Raw genomic sequence first — 19,233 nt, forward strand, 5'->3', positions numbered from 1 at the left:
CCCCAGTGCACAAATTTCATGCACCGGGCCTCTAGTCTGTATATATTGAAACTCTGGGGTTCTCTTAGGTCCTGGGACGAGCACACTGGGCACCACTCAAGAGTTGCATGGAAGATTCTTGCTAATTTATCTAATTTAGTTTTCATGATCTTTTTAATACTCCTCAATTCAACTCTTTGGATGGTTTACTCAAGGCTCTGAGCTAGGCACTGCTGAGTTTAAAAAAAATGAGTAAGGTCTAGTTACACCTCCCAGAGCCTGTATAGAAGAGATGAGACAAGTATATGACACATAGCACAAGTTAAATGCTAAACAAGAGATAAAAACCATCTTGGGGTTTAGTGGAAAAACAATAACAATTGGATAGTTGGCTGGGAGAAGGGACAGGTGAGAAGAACCAATAACTGTCTCATGGAGAATGTATTATCTGGGATAAGCCTTAAGTTAAAAAAAAAAAGTAGATAGAGAATATTGGAAGAATAGTGTTACAGGCGCAGGGCATAGCATATACAAGGCATGAATGTAGAAAGAGTGGCAAGTTCACCTGGCTGTTTGGCAGAGTATATGGAGTGTACAGGATGAGTTGTAGATTGGTGATGACCACAATATCCTATATAAAAAAGAGGTAATATGCAAATTGATTGTCATGCTCTCACAAGATGGCTGCCTACAATCAGGCCAGCAGGGAGGTTAGTAAGGGATGACCAAACGACTGAAAAGCAGGCTGCATGGGGTGACCAGGCCAATGGGGGTGGGGGCCATGAGGGGTGACCAGGTTAGCGGGGGGGGGACTTGGGGGGGGGGCAGTAAGGGTGACAAGGCCAGCAGGAAGTGTGGGCAGTTAGGAGCAACCAGGCTGGCAAGGAGGGGGCAGTTGGGGGTGACCAGGCAGGCAGGCAGGTGAGTGATTGGGAGCAAGTGGTCCAGGATTGTGAGAGGGATATCTGACTGCCAGTTTAGGCCTGATCCCCAAAGGGGTCTCAAATTAGAGGGTTCAGGCTGTGCTGAGGGTACCTCCCCTCCTCCCCCCTCCCCATGCACAAATTTCATGCACTGGGCCTCTAGTGGGTAATAAAAATGTTAATGCTGTCCATAGGGAGCCACTGAAGAATTTTTTACTGGAAGGGTGATGTGGGGACCACTTGCTCTCTCCCATCTTTTGTTCTGTCTCCTGAGCTCTAGGTCCGTTGTCTCTGTCCAGCACAGCAACATATGGAAACTTCAGCCAATGAATCAAACTTCCTGTCTATCAGGAACCTCATCTTGGAGAGCTCTCCAAAGTACCACAGATCCCGGTCCTAGTAAATGCGCACCCACTCTGTGTAGAATAGGCCGCAAGCCGGAATGTTGGGAAGAGGGTGTTCAGGATGCAGAATACAGATAAGAGGTCATTGGTGGAGTGAATGAGAACACTTTGGGGAGTTATGATTTCAGGGTAGTCAAGAGGAAACCAAGCCGATAAGAAAAAAGGATGTGCACAGATAGTAAATGCTAAGCAGTGAGCCGGGAGATTAGGCCGCAGCGAGTCAGATTTCAAGGCAGCCCAGGACTAAAATGGGTACTGGTGTGCAATGAAGGGTGAAACTCAAACAACTGGAGGTTAGTTTGAGGTCACCCACCAGGCCTTACAAGAGCTACCCTCCTGCTGTAATGTTGAAAGGACTGGACCCTCCAGGCTGTTGAAAGGGGCTTGGAGAGGGACATGTGTGTTTCATGGTGTTAATGTTTCCTGTGACTTAGGCTTAGCGGTCACCCAGGGAGATGGAACTACCCTCGGCATGGAGAGACCTTGAAGGTTTGAGAAAGCTGGTGCCTGCTGGGGAAGGAATAAGGGAGCAGAGTAAAGCTTCGGTGTTTTGCTGAGGTCGGGGCGGGCTCTAAGCAGGCTGCCCGCCTCTAACGGGCAGGCAGCGGCCTGGTGCCACGATCCACCTGACGCGGAGGATGCTTAAGGATAGGCCGCTCCCAGCCCCGTTTCTCCACCCGCAGGGCCTCCCGGTACCGGCGCGCAGGCAGGGTGGGGCGCTGCGGGAGCTGGGTTCGCCCTCCGCCTGGCAGGTGCGCCCCGGGGGAGCGGGGGAGAGGATGCCCGCCATGCCAACCCTGCAGCTGCCCGCCGCCGCCTCCAGCCCGCCGCCCCCGCGGCACGGCGGCCCGCAGCCTCAGTGAGGAGGAAGCGGGGTCGGCGGCAGAGGCAGAGGCAGAGGCAGAGGGAGAGGCAGAGGCGGAGGCGCCGCCCTCTTGGCCCGCGTCCCGGCTGGCGGCGCCCGCAGGACCCATGGCGGCTTCCTCGCCGGCGCTGGCCCTGCGGGAAGGCAGCCCCCGCGCGCCCCGGCCCGCGACCCTCTCGCCTCCGCCGCCGCACTCGCGCCCGGGCCCCGAGCCCGAGGAGGCCGAGCTGTCGCTGAGCCTGGCCCGCACCAAGACCCGCTCCTACGGCAGCACCGCCCGGGTGCGGGCGCCGCTGTGCGCCGGCGTCACCGAGCGCCGCGTGGAGCACCGCGTCCGCGCGGGGGACACGCTGCAGGGCATCGCGCTCAAGTACGGAGTCACGGTGAGCAGGGCCGGCCGCGGGCCGGAGGCAGGGAAGGGGGGGGGGCTTTGGGGGGAGGAAGGGGAGAGGAGAGGGGAGGGCGAGACGGGGGCGGCCCAGGGCGGGGCTTGCGAGCAATGGGGGTCCAGGAGGCAGTCATCTGCTCCCCGGAGGTCCTGCCTGCGTGCGCTCCGCTGGAGACCGAAATGGTCGCCAAAGCTGGTCCTGCAGCCAGAGGGGCGGGCCAGGCAGGTGCATCGGGTTCCCTCCCGGTGCCCTGCCCAGGCTCCGACCAGATCTGTGTCGCGTGAGGCACAGGCCAAAGAGGACAGGGTTTTGGCATCCCTGGGAGCTACTACGAAATCAACCGATTGTTCAGTCCTGGTCACATCACCACGTATGTATTTACTCAAAGCCCAACCGACGTTGTGGACGTGGGCCGGGGAATTTTGTTGTAAACATGCACCGTGATGAGTCAGGAGCAGGAGTTGTGCCTGCAGGAGGATGTTCTGGTTCGTTCGATGATGCTTTCTTTATTTAGAAGTGAAATTACACCCCTGGGCTCACTGGCCACCGTGAATGTGACACCTGTCGCTAAGCAGCAGCCAGGAACTGTGGTCTAGGTGAGCCGGGGAGCTGTGTTTATTATAAATTTATAAGTGTGTGTGTCCTGGGCGTATTGCATTACACCTCTGGGAAGAACATGGAAACCTGAGGGAACACATTGTTTCATTAAAATGACTTATAATTACCTCTGAGCTATGCGATGGCCTTTGTGCATTTGAGTTCGGTATCAGTTTTCAATGTTCCTTCCTGAAGCACCTTAGACAGCGACGGGAAAGAAGGGGATCTTATCTCTATTTGCCTGTTAAAATGAAACTCTTCCTGGCCCCTCACCAGTGGCAGAGGCGGAGTAATGTGCATCTTCAGGTTGGTATATGTTTTCCTAGCCGCTCCTCCTATCATTTAAACATTTTGAGAGCAGGGATCTTGCAGTGCAGGCCTGTACTGACATCATGCCATGGATAGTCCCATCCTTCCCATCCATCCTTGGGAGTTGCTAAAGGTGAGCTTACAATTGCAGTTCTTAATGTGCATTAGTGAGATCTGGTTTGGGTCAAAGCCAGAGGAAAGCAGAATTGGCAAATAACACTTGCTATCTTTTGCTGAATGTCTGCTATGTGCCAGGCATTGCATTTGCCCTATACCATCTTGCTTCATTTTCCAAATAAGCCTGGAGATAGGTGTAATTAATCTCCTTGATACAGATGAGAAGATGGATGAGGGGTAAGGATACTTTTTCAAGTATGCTTATTCAATGAGACCAGCTTGAACCCGCACAGTGATAAAGCATTTGCTTTTTTCTAGATGTTACTTATAATTTCCATCTATATTTTTACCAATTATTTTTTTAATATATTTTATTGATTTTGTACAGAGAGGAAGGGAGAGAGATAGAGAGTTAGAAACACCGATGAGAGAGAGTCATCGATCAGCTGCCTCTTGCACACCCCCTACTGGGGATATGCCTGCAACCAAGGTACATGCCCTTGACCGGAATCGAACCCGGGACCCTTCAGTCCCCAAGCCGCCGCTCTGTACATTGAGCCAAACCAGTCTCGGCTCCATCCATATTTTTTATCCTAGACTTATCAAGAGCTCTCTTAACATGTTGGTTACTGAGAAGGAAAGTCTTTTTGTCTGGTCTCTGTGGGTCTTACCTATTAGGCCAGGTGACTGCACCTAGGAACCCAGGATATCCAGAGAAATGGTATTTCCCTGGCCACTGCCCACCTCCATCTCTCTGTAACCACTGCCCTCCATGGTTTCCCTCGACTTGCTTAGAGCATCTAAGCATCTGCTCACGGCAGGTCTCCACCTTAGACCAAATGCTTTCTAACCCCTGTTTTGCACTAATACAGATCCTGTTACTCATAACCTTATCACTGCTTTCTGTTAAAGTGTGAATCAGATTTTTCATTAGCTGTAGAAAGACAATTTTAAGATGTTAAGCTGAAGTATAATGAGTTGGGAACTATATAGTCTGTGGCCATAATAGTTATTACAGGATTTCTCAACTGCAGCACTATTGATATCATAGACTGGAGAATTCTTTGTTTGAGAGGGCGGGAGGATTGTCCGTGCATTGTAGGATGTTTAGCAGCATCTTTGACCTCTGCCTGGCCCCCATCCAGACATGGACAAATGTTCCCTGGAAAGAAACTCACTCTTGTTGAGAACCACTTTGGGACCTGAACTACACAGCTGATAACATTTTTTTAAAAAAATGTATTTTATTAATTTTTTTACTGAGAGTAAGGGAGAGGGATGGAGAGTTAGAAACATCGATGAAAGAGAAACATCTGTCAGCTGCCTCCTGCACACTCCGTATTGGGTATGTGCCTACAACCAAGGTACATGCCCTTAACTGGAATCGAACCTGGGGACCCTTAAGTCCATAGGCCGATGCTCTATCCACTGAGCCAACCCAGTTAGGGAAGGTGATGACATTTTTAGAGGCTCTTCCACTGGTTATGTAGAGCCAATAAAAGCAATAATCCTGTAACAGTGAAGTGATATTCTTGTTTGAATTAATATCTGCAGCTATTAACTGGATTTACTCATTGTAAATTAAGATTTTTCAGTAGAACCTAAAAATGTAGAAAGGTTTTTTTCTTTTCCATGACTGAGCAGAAAGAATTTGAGTAAGTTTCTAATACTGACTACCAGTGTCATCAATATACCGTATTTTCCGGCGTATAAGATGACCCCCTAATTTTATAGTTAAAAATTCGTTTAGCGGCATATCGAGATGTTTTTTGGGATATACTCGGCGAATAAGACAACCCCCCCGATATATATATATATATATATATATATATATATATATATATATATATATATATATATATATATATATTTTTTTTTTTTTTTCGGTTGACTTTTTTTCCATTTCAAAAGTTGTCTTATACGCCGGAAAATACGGTATGTAAGCTGTTGTTTAAAGGAGTAGGTGATGCAAAGTTGGAGATTTAGAGACCCAAGGCAGTGCATCTGGAAATTAGGAGTGAGTCCAGGCAAACTTAGGCTTGAACATCCCATGATTGCCAAGAGCAGAGCACAGCTCTGCAATCTTACTTAGCAGAGCAGGAACTCTGAGGGAAGCCTTTCTGCCGATGACAGCTCCCCCCGCCACCCGGCTGGGAATCCACGCTGGACCTCAGTCCCTCGGTGGTAAAAGATATTTTATGTATAAGGAGGTTCTCAGAGCACATACTCTGACAAGAAGTGAAGATGGAGACCTGGTTGCTAGTCCTGGGTGACTAGGGCAGTGGTCGGCAAACTCATCAGTCAACAGACCCAACTATCAACAGTACAAGGATTGAAATTGCTTTTGAGAGCCAAATTTTTTAAACTTAAACTTTTTCTAACACCACTTCTTCAAAAAAGACTCGCCCAGGCCGTGGTATTTTGTGGAAGAGCCACATTCAAGGGGCCAAAGAGCCACATGTGGCTCGAGAGCCGCAGTTTGCTGACCACGGGACTAGGGGAAACTGGCTATCTGAAGTAGAACACAGTCAATGTCTAGTAGCAACGTACATCCCATGATGTGGAAATAAATGTGTTCCTCAAACTTCCTGCATAGGAGAATGCCAGGGTAAAAAGAAAGGATTCTAGCTGACCTTGAACTTACTGGATCAGATTATCCAGAAAAGAGACCCCGGAATCTTCATTTTTAAAAAATTTTTTTTTAATGCCCGGCTTCTTTGCTTGTTCCCAAAGCACTGCCCCTTCTTGGGGCTTTTGCGCTTGCTGTTCCATCTGTTTGGAACTCTCTTTTCCTGAGAGCTGTATGCAGGGACCTGTTCATGGGTGTGTGGCTTGTGCAGTCATCCAGGGCCCCATGCTTATAAAAGCCTTGCACTTGGTTCGAACCTGGGACCCTTCAGTCCGTAGGCTGATGCTCTATCCACTGAGCAAAACCGGTTAGGGCTCTAGGTAATTTGTTGATATGCTGTACATTTCTTGCTTATTAGCTTATTGTTTCATTTGAGTATCTCTTCCATAGAGATGGGCCATGGGATTCAGGAAACTTCACTATAGGAAATAAGAATGGGGACATTTGAGAACCTGGGCAGGTCTGATACCTGATGAATTTCGGTTCTTCTGCCGGTGACTTAGGAAATAACTGATTGATTGATTGATTGATTGATTGATTGATTGATTTCAGAGAGGAAGGGACAGGGAGAAGAGATAGAAACATCAGTGATGAGAATCATTGATTGGCTGCCTCCTGCATGCCCCCTACTGGGTATCGAGCTCGCAACCCAAACATGTGCCCTTGACTGGAATTGAACCCGGGACCCTCCAGTCTACAGGACCAATGTTCAATCCACTGAGCCAAACAGCTAGGGAGACTTAGGAAATATCTTAAGGACTCTACCACCCCTTTTAGTCATTCACAGATATTAATAATTGACTTTATTTTTTGAGTTACTTTTATTGAGCCCAGTTTGTTTGAGGCCCTGTGCTAGAATGCTGGGGCTACAAGATAACATATGCTGCCCTCTTTTTAAAAAAAATATGTTTTAAGAGAGAAAGGAAGGGAGAGGAATAGAGGGATAGAAATGATGACAGAGAAACATCATCAATCAGCTGCCTCCTGCAGGCCCCCTATTAGGGATTGTGCTTGAAACCCTAGCATGTGCCCTGACCAGGAATTGAACCATGACCTCTTGGCTCCTAGGTTGACGCTCAACCGCTGTACCACACTGGCTGTGCTTGCTGTTCTCTTTTTATGCATAATGAGTTTATCAGCTAGTGCTTTCCATCAGCCTGTGGCTATGTGAGATGCCAGGTTGTTTGTGTGATTTATTTCTGTATATTCTGTGTCTAGCCCGGGTCTGGGCCCTCCACGTATGGGTGGGTTTAATTCACAGGAAAGCCTGACTGGTATGAAGTCACTAGCCCCGGAAGTGAGCAGACCCTTAAAGGGGCCCCGTCTGAATGAGGGGTGCAGCTGCTTGTCTTGAATTGTAAAGTTGGATTTGAGGCTAGCTCTCCAAGCTGCAGAAAGATTACTGCTGCAGCTGGTCCTTGGTGCTCCTTTTCTCCCCCGTCCCCAGCAGCAGTGGGTCTTTATATTGAGTTAAATATAGATTTAGATGAGAGCATCTTTACCAGAGCAAGAGGAATTAAGAAAGTGGGTCTGGGAAACGGAAACTCATTGAGCTGAGTTGAGAAATTATTAAAGGTCAGATCTCAGCCATGAACTTGCTTGGGCTGGAATTTCCCTGGCTACTCTTTCTTCCATTGAGACATTAAGGCTCCTGCCTAACCTAATAACTAGATTTAGCTATGGCTCTTGCTGCTCTTAGTGGAATGCAAGCTTCTTGAGCAAAGTTACCAGCTTCAGGTAGCCCCTGCGAACTCTTTGTTTGAAACCAACCCCCCCCCCCCAAAAACAAACAAACAAAAAAACGTTCAGAGAACAGAATAGAAACTGAAAGTGGGTAGGAGGCAGGGAGGGGACCCGTTATTTGCATAAACCCTTTCTTCATCTCTTGGCAACATGCCTGTGCTGTTCCTTCTCCAGAGGCCACATTGCCCTCAGTTACTTCCGGTCTCCTTTTATTGCCAGGGTTTCTCTTTCCCTTCCAATGAGCTGCTAAGCCCAGTCACTTCTTAACGCTTACCCTAACAAGAAGTCACCTTGCCGAGAAAAGGTGAACTGATTGCCCTTTTAGGGGGAACAAGTGTTAGGAGTTAGAAATGCCAGTGTGTGTACATCTCTCCTGTTTATAACTTTAGCCTCTGCTGCTGTTGGAAATTGTTCACTCTTGCTGGTCAAAGGGAAGAGAACCATAAATAGATAGGGCCACTTGTAGTGAGAGGTATGATAAAGTAGCCTTTAACTCTTGGGGTTTTAATAGATTCTCATGTATTCTCTTTTTTTTTACACAGTTTTATTGAGGAATAATATATATAGTGTAAAATTCACCCATCCTAAGTGGACAATTCAAGGACTTTTAGTAAATTTACAGAGTTGTGTGCAACCATCCCCAGAATCCAATTTTAGAACAGTCCCATCACCCTGGAAAGATCCCTGTGCCCTTGCCCTTATGCCCTGTCCCTTCTCCAGCCGTAGGCAACCACAAATCTACTTTCTAACCTATAGATTAGCCTTTTCTGGACATCCTATATAATAAGAGCCTAATATGCAAATTGTCCCCTCGACTGGGATTATGACCAGGGATTTGACCAGGGGGTGGGGCTGGCGGTGGCAGCAGGTGGCCGGGGGAAGGAAAGTGCTGCCGGCCAGTAGCCACTAGGGATCCTACCTGTGCACGAATTTCACGCACTGGGCCTCCAGTTTCATATAAATGGAGTGTCATATGTTCTGAGATAATGTGGAAAGAAGTAAATCTTTTCCCCCGTTACCACATGGCAGTGGAAGAGTATGGTTGCCACCAAAACCTAGAACTTAACAGGGGACAGTAGGGTTGTGTGAATATAACACTTACTAGAAAATGATCTAGAGAGAATCCTATAATAGGTAAGTCTTTTCTGTAAAGTGATAATGAAATGAGAGCTGTATATTTATGAAAATATTCTGCAAGCCACACAGTGCTATGTCAATGTTAGTTATTATGTACTAGAGGGCTGGTGCACGAAATTCCTTCACAGGTAGGGTCTCCAGTCCTGGCTGGTGATCAGGGATGATCAGGCCTTTCTTCCCCAGTGAGTGGCTGATGGCTGGGGCCTTCCTTCATTCCACGCAGCACATGTCATAGTGAGCAGTCAAACTCCCAAGAGGACAATTTGCTTATTAGCCTTTTGTTATATAGGACTAGAGGCCCGGTGCATGAAATTCGTGTGTGTGTTCCTCAACCCAGCCTGCACCCTCTCCAATCTGGGACCCCTTGAGGAATGTCCAACTGCCCGTTAAGGCTCCTTATCCAGGACTGCTGGCTCCCAACTGCTCACCTGCCTGCCTAATTGCCCCTAACCACTTTTGCCTGTGAGCCTGATTGACACCTAACTGCTCCCCTGCTGGACTGATTGCCCCTAACTGCCCTCCCCTGCTGGCTTGGTAACCCCCAACTGCCCTCCCCTGCTGGCCTGATCACCCACAACTGCCCTCCTCTGCCGGCTATCTTGTGTGTTGGAGCGATGGTCAATTTGCATATCACTCTTTTATTAGATAGGTTACTTAAATGTCTTTAGAAGGGTGTGTTTTTAAAAAAAATGTTTTTATTGATTTTAGAGAGAGGAAGGAAGAAGAAGAAAAAAGAGAGAAACATCAGTGATAAGAGAGAATCATTGATTGGTTTCCCTCCTGCACACCCCACACTGGGGATGGAGCCTGCAATCCGAGCACGTGCCCTGACCAGTTATTGAACCGTGACCTCCTTGTTCATAGATTGACACTCAACCACTGGGCTGGTGAAGGGCATATCTTTTTTAAGGAATGGAGAGTGTTAACCTAAAAATAAAAGGCCTTGTAAAATGAGAGGCAACATGCATTTATTGAGAAGAAGAAAAAAAAAAAAAGGATAACTAAAAAAAAAGGATAACTATTTGGGAAACATTAATTCAAGCAGAAGCTCAAATAATACTCCAATTAGGAGACAAAGGCATTTGTGAGAATGGGAACAATTACATCAACAGAAGGAAGGCATTTTCATTGGTGCAGGTGACATAGTGATATTAATTCTAAACAATGTTTTGAATTTTTAGTCCAATAGTCATAGCAACTGCTTTCTTGTTATTTTGCAAACAGTGTTTTGAGAAGCAATGTTGCTTTAGGCTTAGTCCAAAGGTTATTTTGCCCTGTTTTGAACATTCCAAGGTTTGAGCATAAGACGTGCAAAGCAGTTCTGCTGGTATGGCAGCTCCAGCTCCATTTTATTTATTTTTACCTAATTTTTTTTTAATTTATTAATCCTCACCAGAGAATATTTTTCCATTGATTTTTTTAGGGAGCATAGCAAAGAGAGGGAAAGACAGAGAGAAACATCGATGGAGAGAAACACATCAATTGATTACCTCCTACATGAGCCCCAAAGAGGGCCCAGGTAGGAAGGAGCTTGCAACCAAGGTTTGTGCCCTTGACGGGAATCGAACCTGGGACCCTTTGGTCCATAGGCCGACGCTCTATCCACTGAGTCAAACTGGTTAGGGCTCCAGCTTCATTTTAAAGTGGTTCCATGTCTCGCCCGGCTAGCTCAGTCAGTAGAGCATGAGACTCTTAAAGTGGTTCCATTTATGTTATTTCTGTTAAAGAGGAAGAGAAATATTTTGAAATTTGCATTCACTGTTAGGCAGGCAGCCTGATGGCATTGGCCAGGGTTGCTTTTGGGGAGAGCTCTGGGCCATGCTCAGCAGCTGCCATCGAGCTACCTTTTGTGGGGGAAGTTTTGTGATTTCCCTCGCAGTGAATTCACCTTTAGAGAAGGCATTCACAGGAGTCATTTTAAATAAACTATTAAGTTGTTGACGGCACTTGATTTGCCTAATTTCATCAGGGTTGACCTTGTGGCCACCCTGTTAGCGCTTAATTATTCTGCAATCTGTATCTTAATGACGAGACAATACACTTGGTTGAGTCATACTGTTCAATCCTGATTTGAAAAAAGAGTTTTGAAATGAAGGCCTTTGATTGCTATCCCTCTCCCGTACTCATCTGCCCCCGAGAAACGGAGGGAAGCTCTTGGTCACCTGGAAAAGGTCCCACGCTCTGTTCTCAGCATTCATTGGGTATTAGAAAATGTTAAACAGGCAAGCTTGAGACAGCAGTAGAGTTTTCCAGGTCTTCCATGGATTGGATCATGACGCTTCTTCCTTTTATGTGAGGTGGAATTCTCAGAACGTTAGGCCCATCTAAGCTCAGATGTAAGTATGAACTATTCCGAAAACATCACTTCATTGTTTGGGATTATTTAGTCTCTTGTCGGTGCTACTGCAGTTTCCTCCGTAACCGGCTTCCCTGATGCGAATCCATTTTCCACAAAGTGACCTGTAACTGTAATCAGATCTTGTCACTCCCTCCCTGCATTGCACAATGGCTTCCCATCACTTTTAAAATAAAACCCAAATTTCTTACCCTGGCACTCACAGGCTGTGAAAGAGTTTGAGGTTGTAGAAACCTGTATTAAATTCTAACGTCTTCATCTGCCAGTTGTATTGTGACTCCTTGGGACATAACCTCTATGAACTTGGTTTCCTTTTTAGTAAAGGGGAGATTCAGATACTCTGTTGGACATAAGACAATGAGATACTGTATGTAAAGTACTCTCTCCCTCCTCTCCTTACCTGTCCTACTTATACCCATTCTTCAAGGTCCATTTAGAGTCAAAAGAATCAATATCAGAACCCCATCTTCTCTGTGAGGCCTTTCTTAATGACCACAGCTCTGGCCTACACTGTTCTTCCAAATTCTCATCAGACTTATCTCTGTGCCACTTCCTGCATCCATTATGTTGACAAATATAATTCAAGAGACAAAGGAAACACTAAAATAACACATAATCCTATGTAATAAGACCATAATATTCACAAACCTCTCCAAGAACACTTCCCTAGTAATTGCCCTGGTAGAATAATATAGAAATCTAATCTAGATGAATATTTTAGATAAATATTATCTAAATATAGGAATAGGTAAAATTAACTGCCCAGAAGAAAAATTGGGACTTCTGGACAATAGCAGATACTTGTTTCCTCTCAGATCTTTCCTTATCTAATATTAGACATTTTCTGTTCCTAATCAATATTACTGGTTTATTATTGTTATTTTATTCCTGGTATGTAAATGTTATACTAGATGCAAAAAAATGAAACTTGACAAACAGCAAAAAGACTCAGATCATTGTGGTTCAAAAATTAAAAATGACCCAAAATACTTTTAACAAAGACATAAAGGATATGACTGGTTCCCATTTACCTGCATGTTTTGAACAATAAGAATTCGACCTTAAATGCCATCTAAGGTTATGGTCTTGCCCCATCCTCAGTGGTCCACCTGTTCAGCAAGACATGCTGACATTGAGACATCCTAGGAATGAGCCTTCCTAGCACCGGGGTATTCCATTATCCAACCAAAGGTTGGTCATCAATGCATCCTTTGGATTGATTTATGACCAAAAGGGTGTGTGTGGACAAAAAAGGCCACATGCTAACCTGACAAGCTCAGGGAAGGCCTACATGGCGGTTTGCAAAATCAGACCTAGAGTAACCATAAAGGAGAGTCTGAAATTAAACTTTAACTAAAAACAGGTTATAGTAGGTAGTCATGTCCTAGGCCAGTATTTTCCCTGACAAAGATCAACTTAGATCTTTACTGAATCCATTTGTCTCTTTGTCTCTAAGATAACATATCTGAAATATCTGGGTAACTTGTAACTTCATTTTTTTCCGCTGGACCCCTCAGGGCACAACAAATGGCACCAGGACATTCCCTCATTGTTACTGTTAGCAAATTAATTATCAGCTCTTAACTATGATAAAATATCCTGTATCCATCTATATAAAAGAGCATATGTCCATCATTTCACTTTTTATTCTATCCCAAAGGTTTTCCTGCTTTGCTTTATCCCACTTCCTTAATCTATCATCAATAAATTTCATGTAACCCACTTACGTATTTTCCTTTTGATGGTAATTTATAAAAACAAGATATGAACTTCCCATTCTTTGGGGCATTATCTCAATTCGTTGAGGTTCTGCTTCCTAGCATATGTCGACAGTTTGTCTCAAATAAACTCACTAAAATTCTTTATAAAAAACAAACAAACAAAATAAACCCTAATATGTAAATCAACCAAACGGCAGAACCACCAGTCTCTGTGACGCGCACTGACCTCCAGGGGCAGATGCTCAATGCAGGAGCTGCCCCCTGCTGGTCAGTGCACTCCCACAGGGACAGCGCTGCTCAGGCAGAAGCCAGGCTTACAGTTGGTGAGGGTAGCGGCAGTGGCAGGAGCCTCTCCTGCCTCCATGGCAGGGCTAAGGACCGCTTGGGGAGCGGGCCTAAGCCGGCAGTCAGACATCCCCTGAGGGGCCCCAGACTGCAAGAGGGCATAGACAGGGCTGAGGGACCCATCGCCCCAGTGCACAAATGTCGTGCACCAGGCCTCTAGTAGATCATAAAAAATCAGATAATTGAAATGTTAAAACAAGAATGGAATTTATTGCCGAAACTGGTTTGGCTCAATGGATAGAGCGTCGGCTTGGGGACTGAAGGGACCCGGGTTCGATTCTGGTCAAGGGCATGTACCTTAGTTGCGAGCATATCTCCAGTAGGGGGTGTGCAAGAGGCAGCTGATCGATGACTCTGATGTTTCTAACTCTCTATCTCTCTCCCTTCCTCTCTGTACAAAATCAATGAAATATATTAAAAAAAAAAGAATGAAATTTATTAAATAAGTGCTGAAAATTCTGGTTTTTTAAGTTTTTTTATTTCATATATATATCAATATATATATATCAATATATATATATCAATATATATATCAATATATATATATATATTTTTACAGAGAGGAAGGGAGAGGGATAGAGAGCTAGAAATGTCAATGAAAGAGAACATCGACCAGCTGCCTCTTGCACACCCCCTACCAGGGATGTGCCCGCAACCAATGTACATGCCGTTGACCGGAATCGAACCCGGGACCTTTCAGTCTGCAGACCGACGCTCTACCACTGAGCCAAACCGGCTTTGGCAAATTCTGTATTTTTTAACTTCTGGGTTTTAAAAGTGCTTAGTAAAAGCTTTCTTGTAGGGCAATTTATATAGTGGGGGGAAATTAGTGTTTCCATCTTTAAAATTGGGAGAAAGAATTTCCTGACATCTCTTGAAATAACTGGGGGTATCTGGGTAGGTGGCAAAGTCAGAATTAAGAGTCTCAAACCCAGATAAAGCATTGCACACATTTTGCTCATGGATACTTTTGTTTTACTTAAAAAAAACCACCCCAGATATTTTTATTAATTTCAGAGAGGAAGGGAGAAGGGAGAGAGAGATAGACATACCAATGATGAGAGGGAATCATTGATTGGCTGCCTCCTGCATGCTGCCTACTGGGGATTGAACCCACAACGCAGGCATGTGCCCTTGACTGGAATCGATCCCAGGACCCTTCAGGCTGCAGGCTTGTGCTCTATCCACTGAGCCAAACCAGCTAGGGCTATTTTACTTTTTAAATCTTATTTTATGAGTATCTTTAGTTTTGTGTTGCATAATAAGCCATATTTCTGGGTTTATTTATATGTAACTCTGTGTTTCCTTTTTTTTTTTTTTTAATATATTTTAGATGGAACAGATTAAAAGGGCAAATAAACTGTTTACCAATGATTGCATATTTCTGAAGAAAACTTTGGACATCCCAGTTATTTCAGAGAAGCCTTTGGTGTTTAATGGACTTAACTCATCTGATTCTCCGGAAAGTGAGGCTGCCCATGGCCCCTTTTCTCAGGAAGAAGGGCTGGTAGCCGCTGTGGAAGACCCGCCTCCTCCCAGTCCCCTGACCTCTCCGGCTCAGCCAGTGCTGCCCGAGGAGGTGTCAGCCAGAGATTTCCTGCAGAGGCTCGACTTGCAGATTAAGTTATCAACACAGGCAGCCAGGAAACTAAAAGAAGAGAGCAGGTAAAAATACGCTGGTAAAATGTCAGAGACTGAATGAATTACTCTTAAGGTATTTACACTTGGTAAAAATTTTTATTTTTTGCTTTAAAAAACTATGTTTTAATTCCAGAAAAGCATTTTTAATATATGAAATCTAAACAGTCATTGTATTCTATATAAGGCTTGATCTGTTGCAATGCTTTGTCTCTGTGAGTTATTATAAAAACTAGAGGGATGTGAAATGGGGCAGGGTGGGGGTGGGGAGATCCCTCAGCCTGGCCTGTGCCCTCTTGCAGTCCAGGAACCCTCAGGGATGTCCAACTGCTGGTTTAGGGACCTCCCCCCTAGGGGAGTGGACCTATGCCATCAGTCGGACATCCTTCTTGCAGTCCGGGACCCCTTGCTCCTTACCACCCACCTGCTCGCGGCTCCTTACCGCTACTGCGGAGCTGGGAGAGGCTCCCTCCACAGCCGCTGCACTGGCCAGTTGTGAGCCTGGCTTCTGGCTGAGCGGAGTTCCCCTTGTGGGAGCGGCCTGATCACCCCTACCGTGCCCCACTGCTTGCCTGATTGCCCCTAACCTCTGCCTGCCTGCCTGATTGCCCCTAACTGCCCTCCCCTGCCAGCCTGATCTTACTCCCAACTACCCTCCTCTGCAGGCCTGATCTCACCTCCAACAGCCCTCCCCTGCCAGCCTCATTCCCCCTAACTACCTCTGCCTCGGCCCCCACCACCATGGCTTTGTCCAGAAGGAAGTCGGATGTCTGGAAGATGGCTGGTTGACCCAGTCTAATTAGCATATTACCCTTTTATTAGTATAGTTTTGCTCCTTTGCTTAGTAGCATAACTGCCCAGCTAGGAATTCTGGGCAGTTGACATATAGTTGACATTTTCAAAGAAAGCAGTACCCTAGAGAATACTTTGTAAAATATTGATCCTTATAAAATTTGTCAAAGACATTGTCCATTGTTTGCTTTCTTACGTTGCTCATGTGAGTTTTCTTCTTTGTTTTGTAATTTGGTACTAGGGCAAACCTTTCTCTCTCCTATAGAATTAGTTTTCTTCTTTCTTCCTGATTCCAAGAAGGGCAATCTTTCCTCTTTTACCCTTATCAGAAAGGTTGCAACTAAAATTGATGCTCAGTTCAACCAATATAATATTTGTTATGGTTAATAGATTTGTAGCCTTCTCTTTTCTTTAGTCCTGATTTTTTTATTCATATTTTATTCATCTTATTATATGTATTCCTTTGTCATAGGCATCTCAAATCCTTTTGAGAAAGAGGTGAAATATTAAAAACATAAACATAAATGAGAATATAATTTATAATTTAATATAAGTTTTATTACTTTATGCAAATGTAATATAATAGAAGTAAATATAAATATATAGCAAGTACTATTCTTTTTTCCAGTAATTGAGACACCAATAAGATGGAATAAATAAGGTACACCTCAATGAGTATTTGTATTTCATACAACTTTTAATGCATGAACAATATTGTAAGTTGATAACACCTGCACTTCTTTGACAAGTGGATATTAAGTTGTATGATAAATATATGTGTTAGTTTTCTGAGTACAGTTTTTAAACATTAGTTTATGCTATATTCCTTTTTTTTCTTTCCAGAGATGAAGACAATCCCTACGCAACCTCACTCTATCATAGTTAGATGAACAGGGGCCGTAATTGCACCTGGATTAAGAGAGAGTTGGATCATAAGGAAACCACCAACTGAAGATTCAAATGCACCTCTCTTGGGTTCTCAGAGTGTACATCTTTAACTCACAATTAAGTAGTTCCACTGCAGTTGCACTGAAGTGATTGGTTCCCTCCGGCTTTCTATAATTTTATGTCTGCATTATGGCATGATAACAAAAGCTCATCACTTTTGTAGGTGCTGGTAGTTTTTAAACTTGCTTTTGTAAATACTAGTTGACATAAAGCATCAAAGACTACTTACATAGTCAAGCTAAAACAATGTTTATCTCTTGAGAATTCCTAATTATGTGAAAAACATGGTTGCTGTTTGAGTGGTGCGGGCTTTGCTATGTATTTATAATTAAGTGCTATATATATATATATTTGGATATGTATTACATATTCTGTATTAATATAGAGAACCAAATTTTGTCTGCTATTTTGTAAAAGTGAGCTACTAAGGTCTGAAAAAAATAAACTATGTTTTTACATTTGAGTCTCCAATTTTTTTAACAAATGAGAAAATTTTTATTTTAAGTTATATATTTGAAATAGTGACAGCTTTTCCTCTACTTTTATGTTTTTTTTAAAATTATTTTAATTGCAATTTTGAAGAGTTTTAGTAATCTAAAAGCAAATCAATTGCAGTTACTAGTAACCTTTGCACTCATAATATTTGACTTGATATGTTTCACATATAGTGAGAACATGGAATATGGTCAATAGAAGAAAAAAGCAGTACTATGAGCTGACACATTGATGACTTTTAGTTTAGATTTCATTGATTAGTGACTTTACAGTGTTTTGTAGTCACTGTGCTCATTTGAATGAAGGGTTCTGTTTTTATTCACATAATTTCAATTGTCTTACTTTTATTATATGTATAGATTACAGCAGGAAACCTTAAACAATACGTTCTTTACAGTTAAATGTTTTTGTCTCAATTTCTATTCAAATGCTGGATTAAATAAATCTTTAAGCTTTCAAAAAATTCCTCATATTTATTCCTTCCCAACATCCCCAAAGGGGTCTGCTTTTTGAGGGACAAAAAACCCTTTATTTCTTTTCTTTCTCTCTTTCTTTTTCCTTTCTTCTCCATCTTGATCTTCTAGATCTTCCTTCCATTAAGCACGAAACTGTGCCCTTAGGTGCCAATGCTTCAGAGTTCACTGAACTGGAGTTGCACGTGTCCAACCCTTGAGGCACGAATGGGAAGCAGTAGCTATTTGTCCTTGTCTTGAGTTTCTTGTTTGTTCACAATGTACATAATCCCTTGTGTGTTTATTTTATATATATATATATATATATATATATATATATATATATATATATATATATATTTTTTTTTTTTTTTTGAGAGAGAGAGAAGGGAGAGATAGAAACATTCATGAGAGAGAAATATTGATCAGCTGCCTCCTGCATGCCCCCCCCCCCCCGACATACACATGGGGTCTGAGCCTGCAGCCTGGGCATATGCCCTGACTGGGAGTTGAACTGTTGGTGTTTGGGATGATGCTCAACCAACTGAGCCACACCTGCCAGGTATATTTTGTTTTTTTTAAATTTCATTTTTTAAATGATAACATCTTGTGTGTGTGTTTTTCCCCCCTCTCGTTATTATCCTATATAATAAAGAGGTAAAATGCAAATTAACTCTCAAGCTGTAATGCCTTCACAAGATGGCATGTACAGCAGGGCTGGGCCGGCTGATTCTCGAGCCTGCCACTGAAGTTCCCTCAGCCCCACCGGGGATGGTTCCCTGCTGCTGTTATGTGTGGCTTCTCCGGAGTTCCCTCAGCCCTGCTGGCCTGGACTGGCATTGATTCAACTTGCCTGCATGTAGAATCACTGTGGAAGAATGGACTGAGATAAGAAACCTGGGTTCTAGGTTCAGCTTTACCACATCTTGGCCATATGAGTTTCAGCATATCTTGTGCCCATGTTTATGTTTTGCAAAACAATTTTCTTACATATAAAACAGGACTGATGATCTCCCTTTTGTCTTGGGTATCAATAGGAGCTAATGAATGTCTGTGGGCTCAGAAAGTTACAATAAACTCACGAATTTCTTATTTTTAAAAACTAGAGGCCTGGTGCACAAAATTCATGCACAGGGGCGGCAGGAAGGGGTGTCCCTCAGCCCAACCTGCATTCTCTCCAATCTGGACTACTGGCTCCCAACTGCTTGCTTGCCTTCCTTCCTGATTGTCCCTAACCGCTTCTGCCTGCCAGCCTGATCACCCCCTAACCACTCCCCTGCCAGACTGATTAAAATTATAGAAAAGCAAATAGGTAAAATGCTTTCATCACAGCAAGTTTTTTCTCTCTGATGTAGAGGCAGCTCATTTGGACTACAGGACATGGGTGAAGTAGA

The 19,233-nt window shown here is 44.0% G+C and overlaps 1 protein-coding gene across 2 annotated transcripts; it reads left to right on the forward strand.

Moving 5' to 3' along the window:
• Positions 1-2,217: 2,217 nt before the first annotated feature.
• On the forward strand, positions 2,218-17,850 carry LYSMD2 (LysM domain containing 2). 2 transcript variants are annotated; one of them, XM_036441984.2, is made up of 4 exons: positions 2,425-2,554; positions 3,075-3,156; positions 14,848-15,179; positions 16,788-17,850. In XM_036441984.2, exons 3-4 carry the CDS (start codon positions 14,848-14,850, stop codon positions 16,828-16,830), a joined length of 375 nt encoding a protein of 124 aa, XP_036297877.1. In that variant the 5' UTR covers positions 2,425-2,554; positions 3,075-3,156; the 3' UTR covers positions 16,831-17,850. The 2 variants fall into 2 exon arrangements, with proteins under 2 accessions (XP_036297868.1, XP_036297877.1); XM_036441975.2 differs by lacking the exon at positions 3,075-3,156 and having other exon boundaries at positions 2,218-2,554.
• Positions 17,851-19,233: the final 1,383 nt, after the last annotated feature.

This window comes from Pipistrellus kuhlii, unplaced genomic scaffold, assembly GCF_014108245.1.
Source record: "Pipistrellus kuhlii isolate mPipKuh1 unplaced genomic scaffold, mPipKuh1.p scaffold_m20_p_1, whole genome shotgun sequence".
Lineage (NCBI taxonomy): Eukaryota > Metazoa > Chordata > Mammalia > Chiroptera > Vespertilionidae > Pipistrellus > Pipistrellus kuhlii.

Coding starts and splice junctions, on each gene's coding strand:
- LYSMD2 (XM_036441975.2), top strand. CDS start 2,279: ATGGCGGCTTCCTCGCCGGCGCTGGCCCTGCGGGAAGGCAGCCCCCGC. Junction 2,555..14,847: donor CGCTCAAGTACGGAGTCACG/GTGAGCAGGGCC, acceptor AATATATTTTAG/ATGGAACAGATTAAAAGGGC. Junction 15,180..16,787: donor AAACTAAAAGAAGAGAGCAG/GTAAAAATACGC, acceptor TTTTCTTTCCAG/AGATGAAGACAATCCCTACG.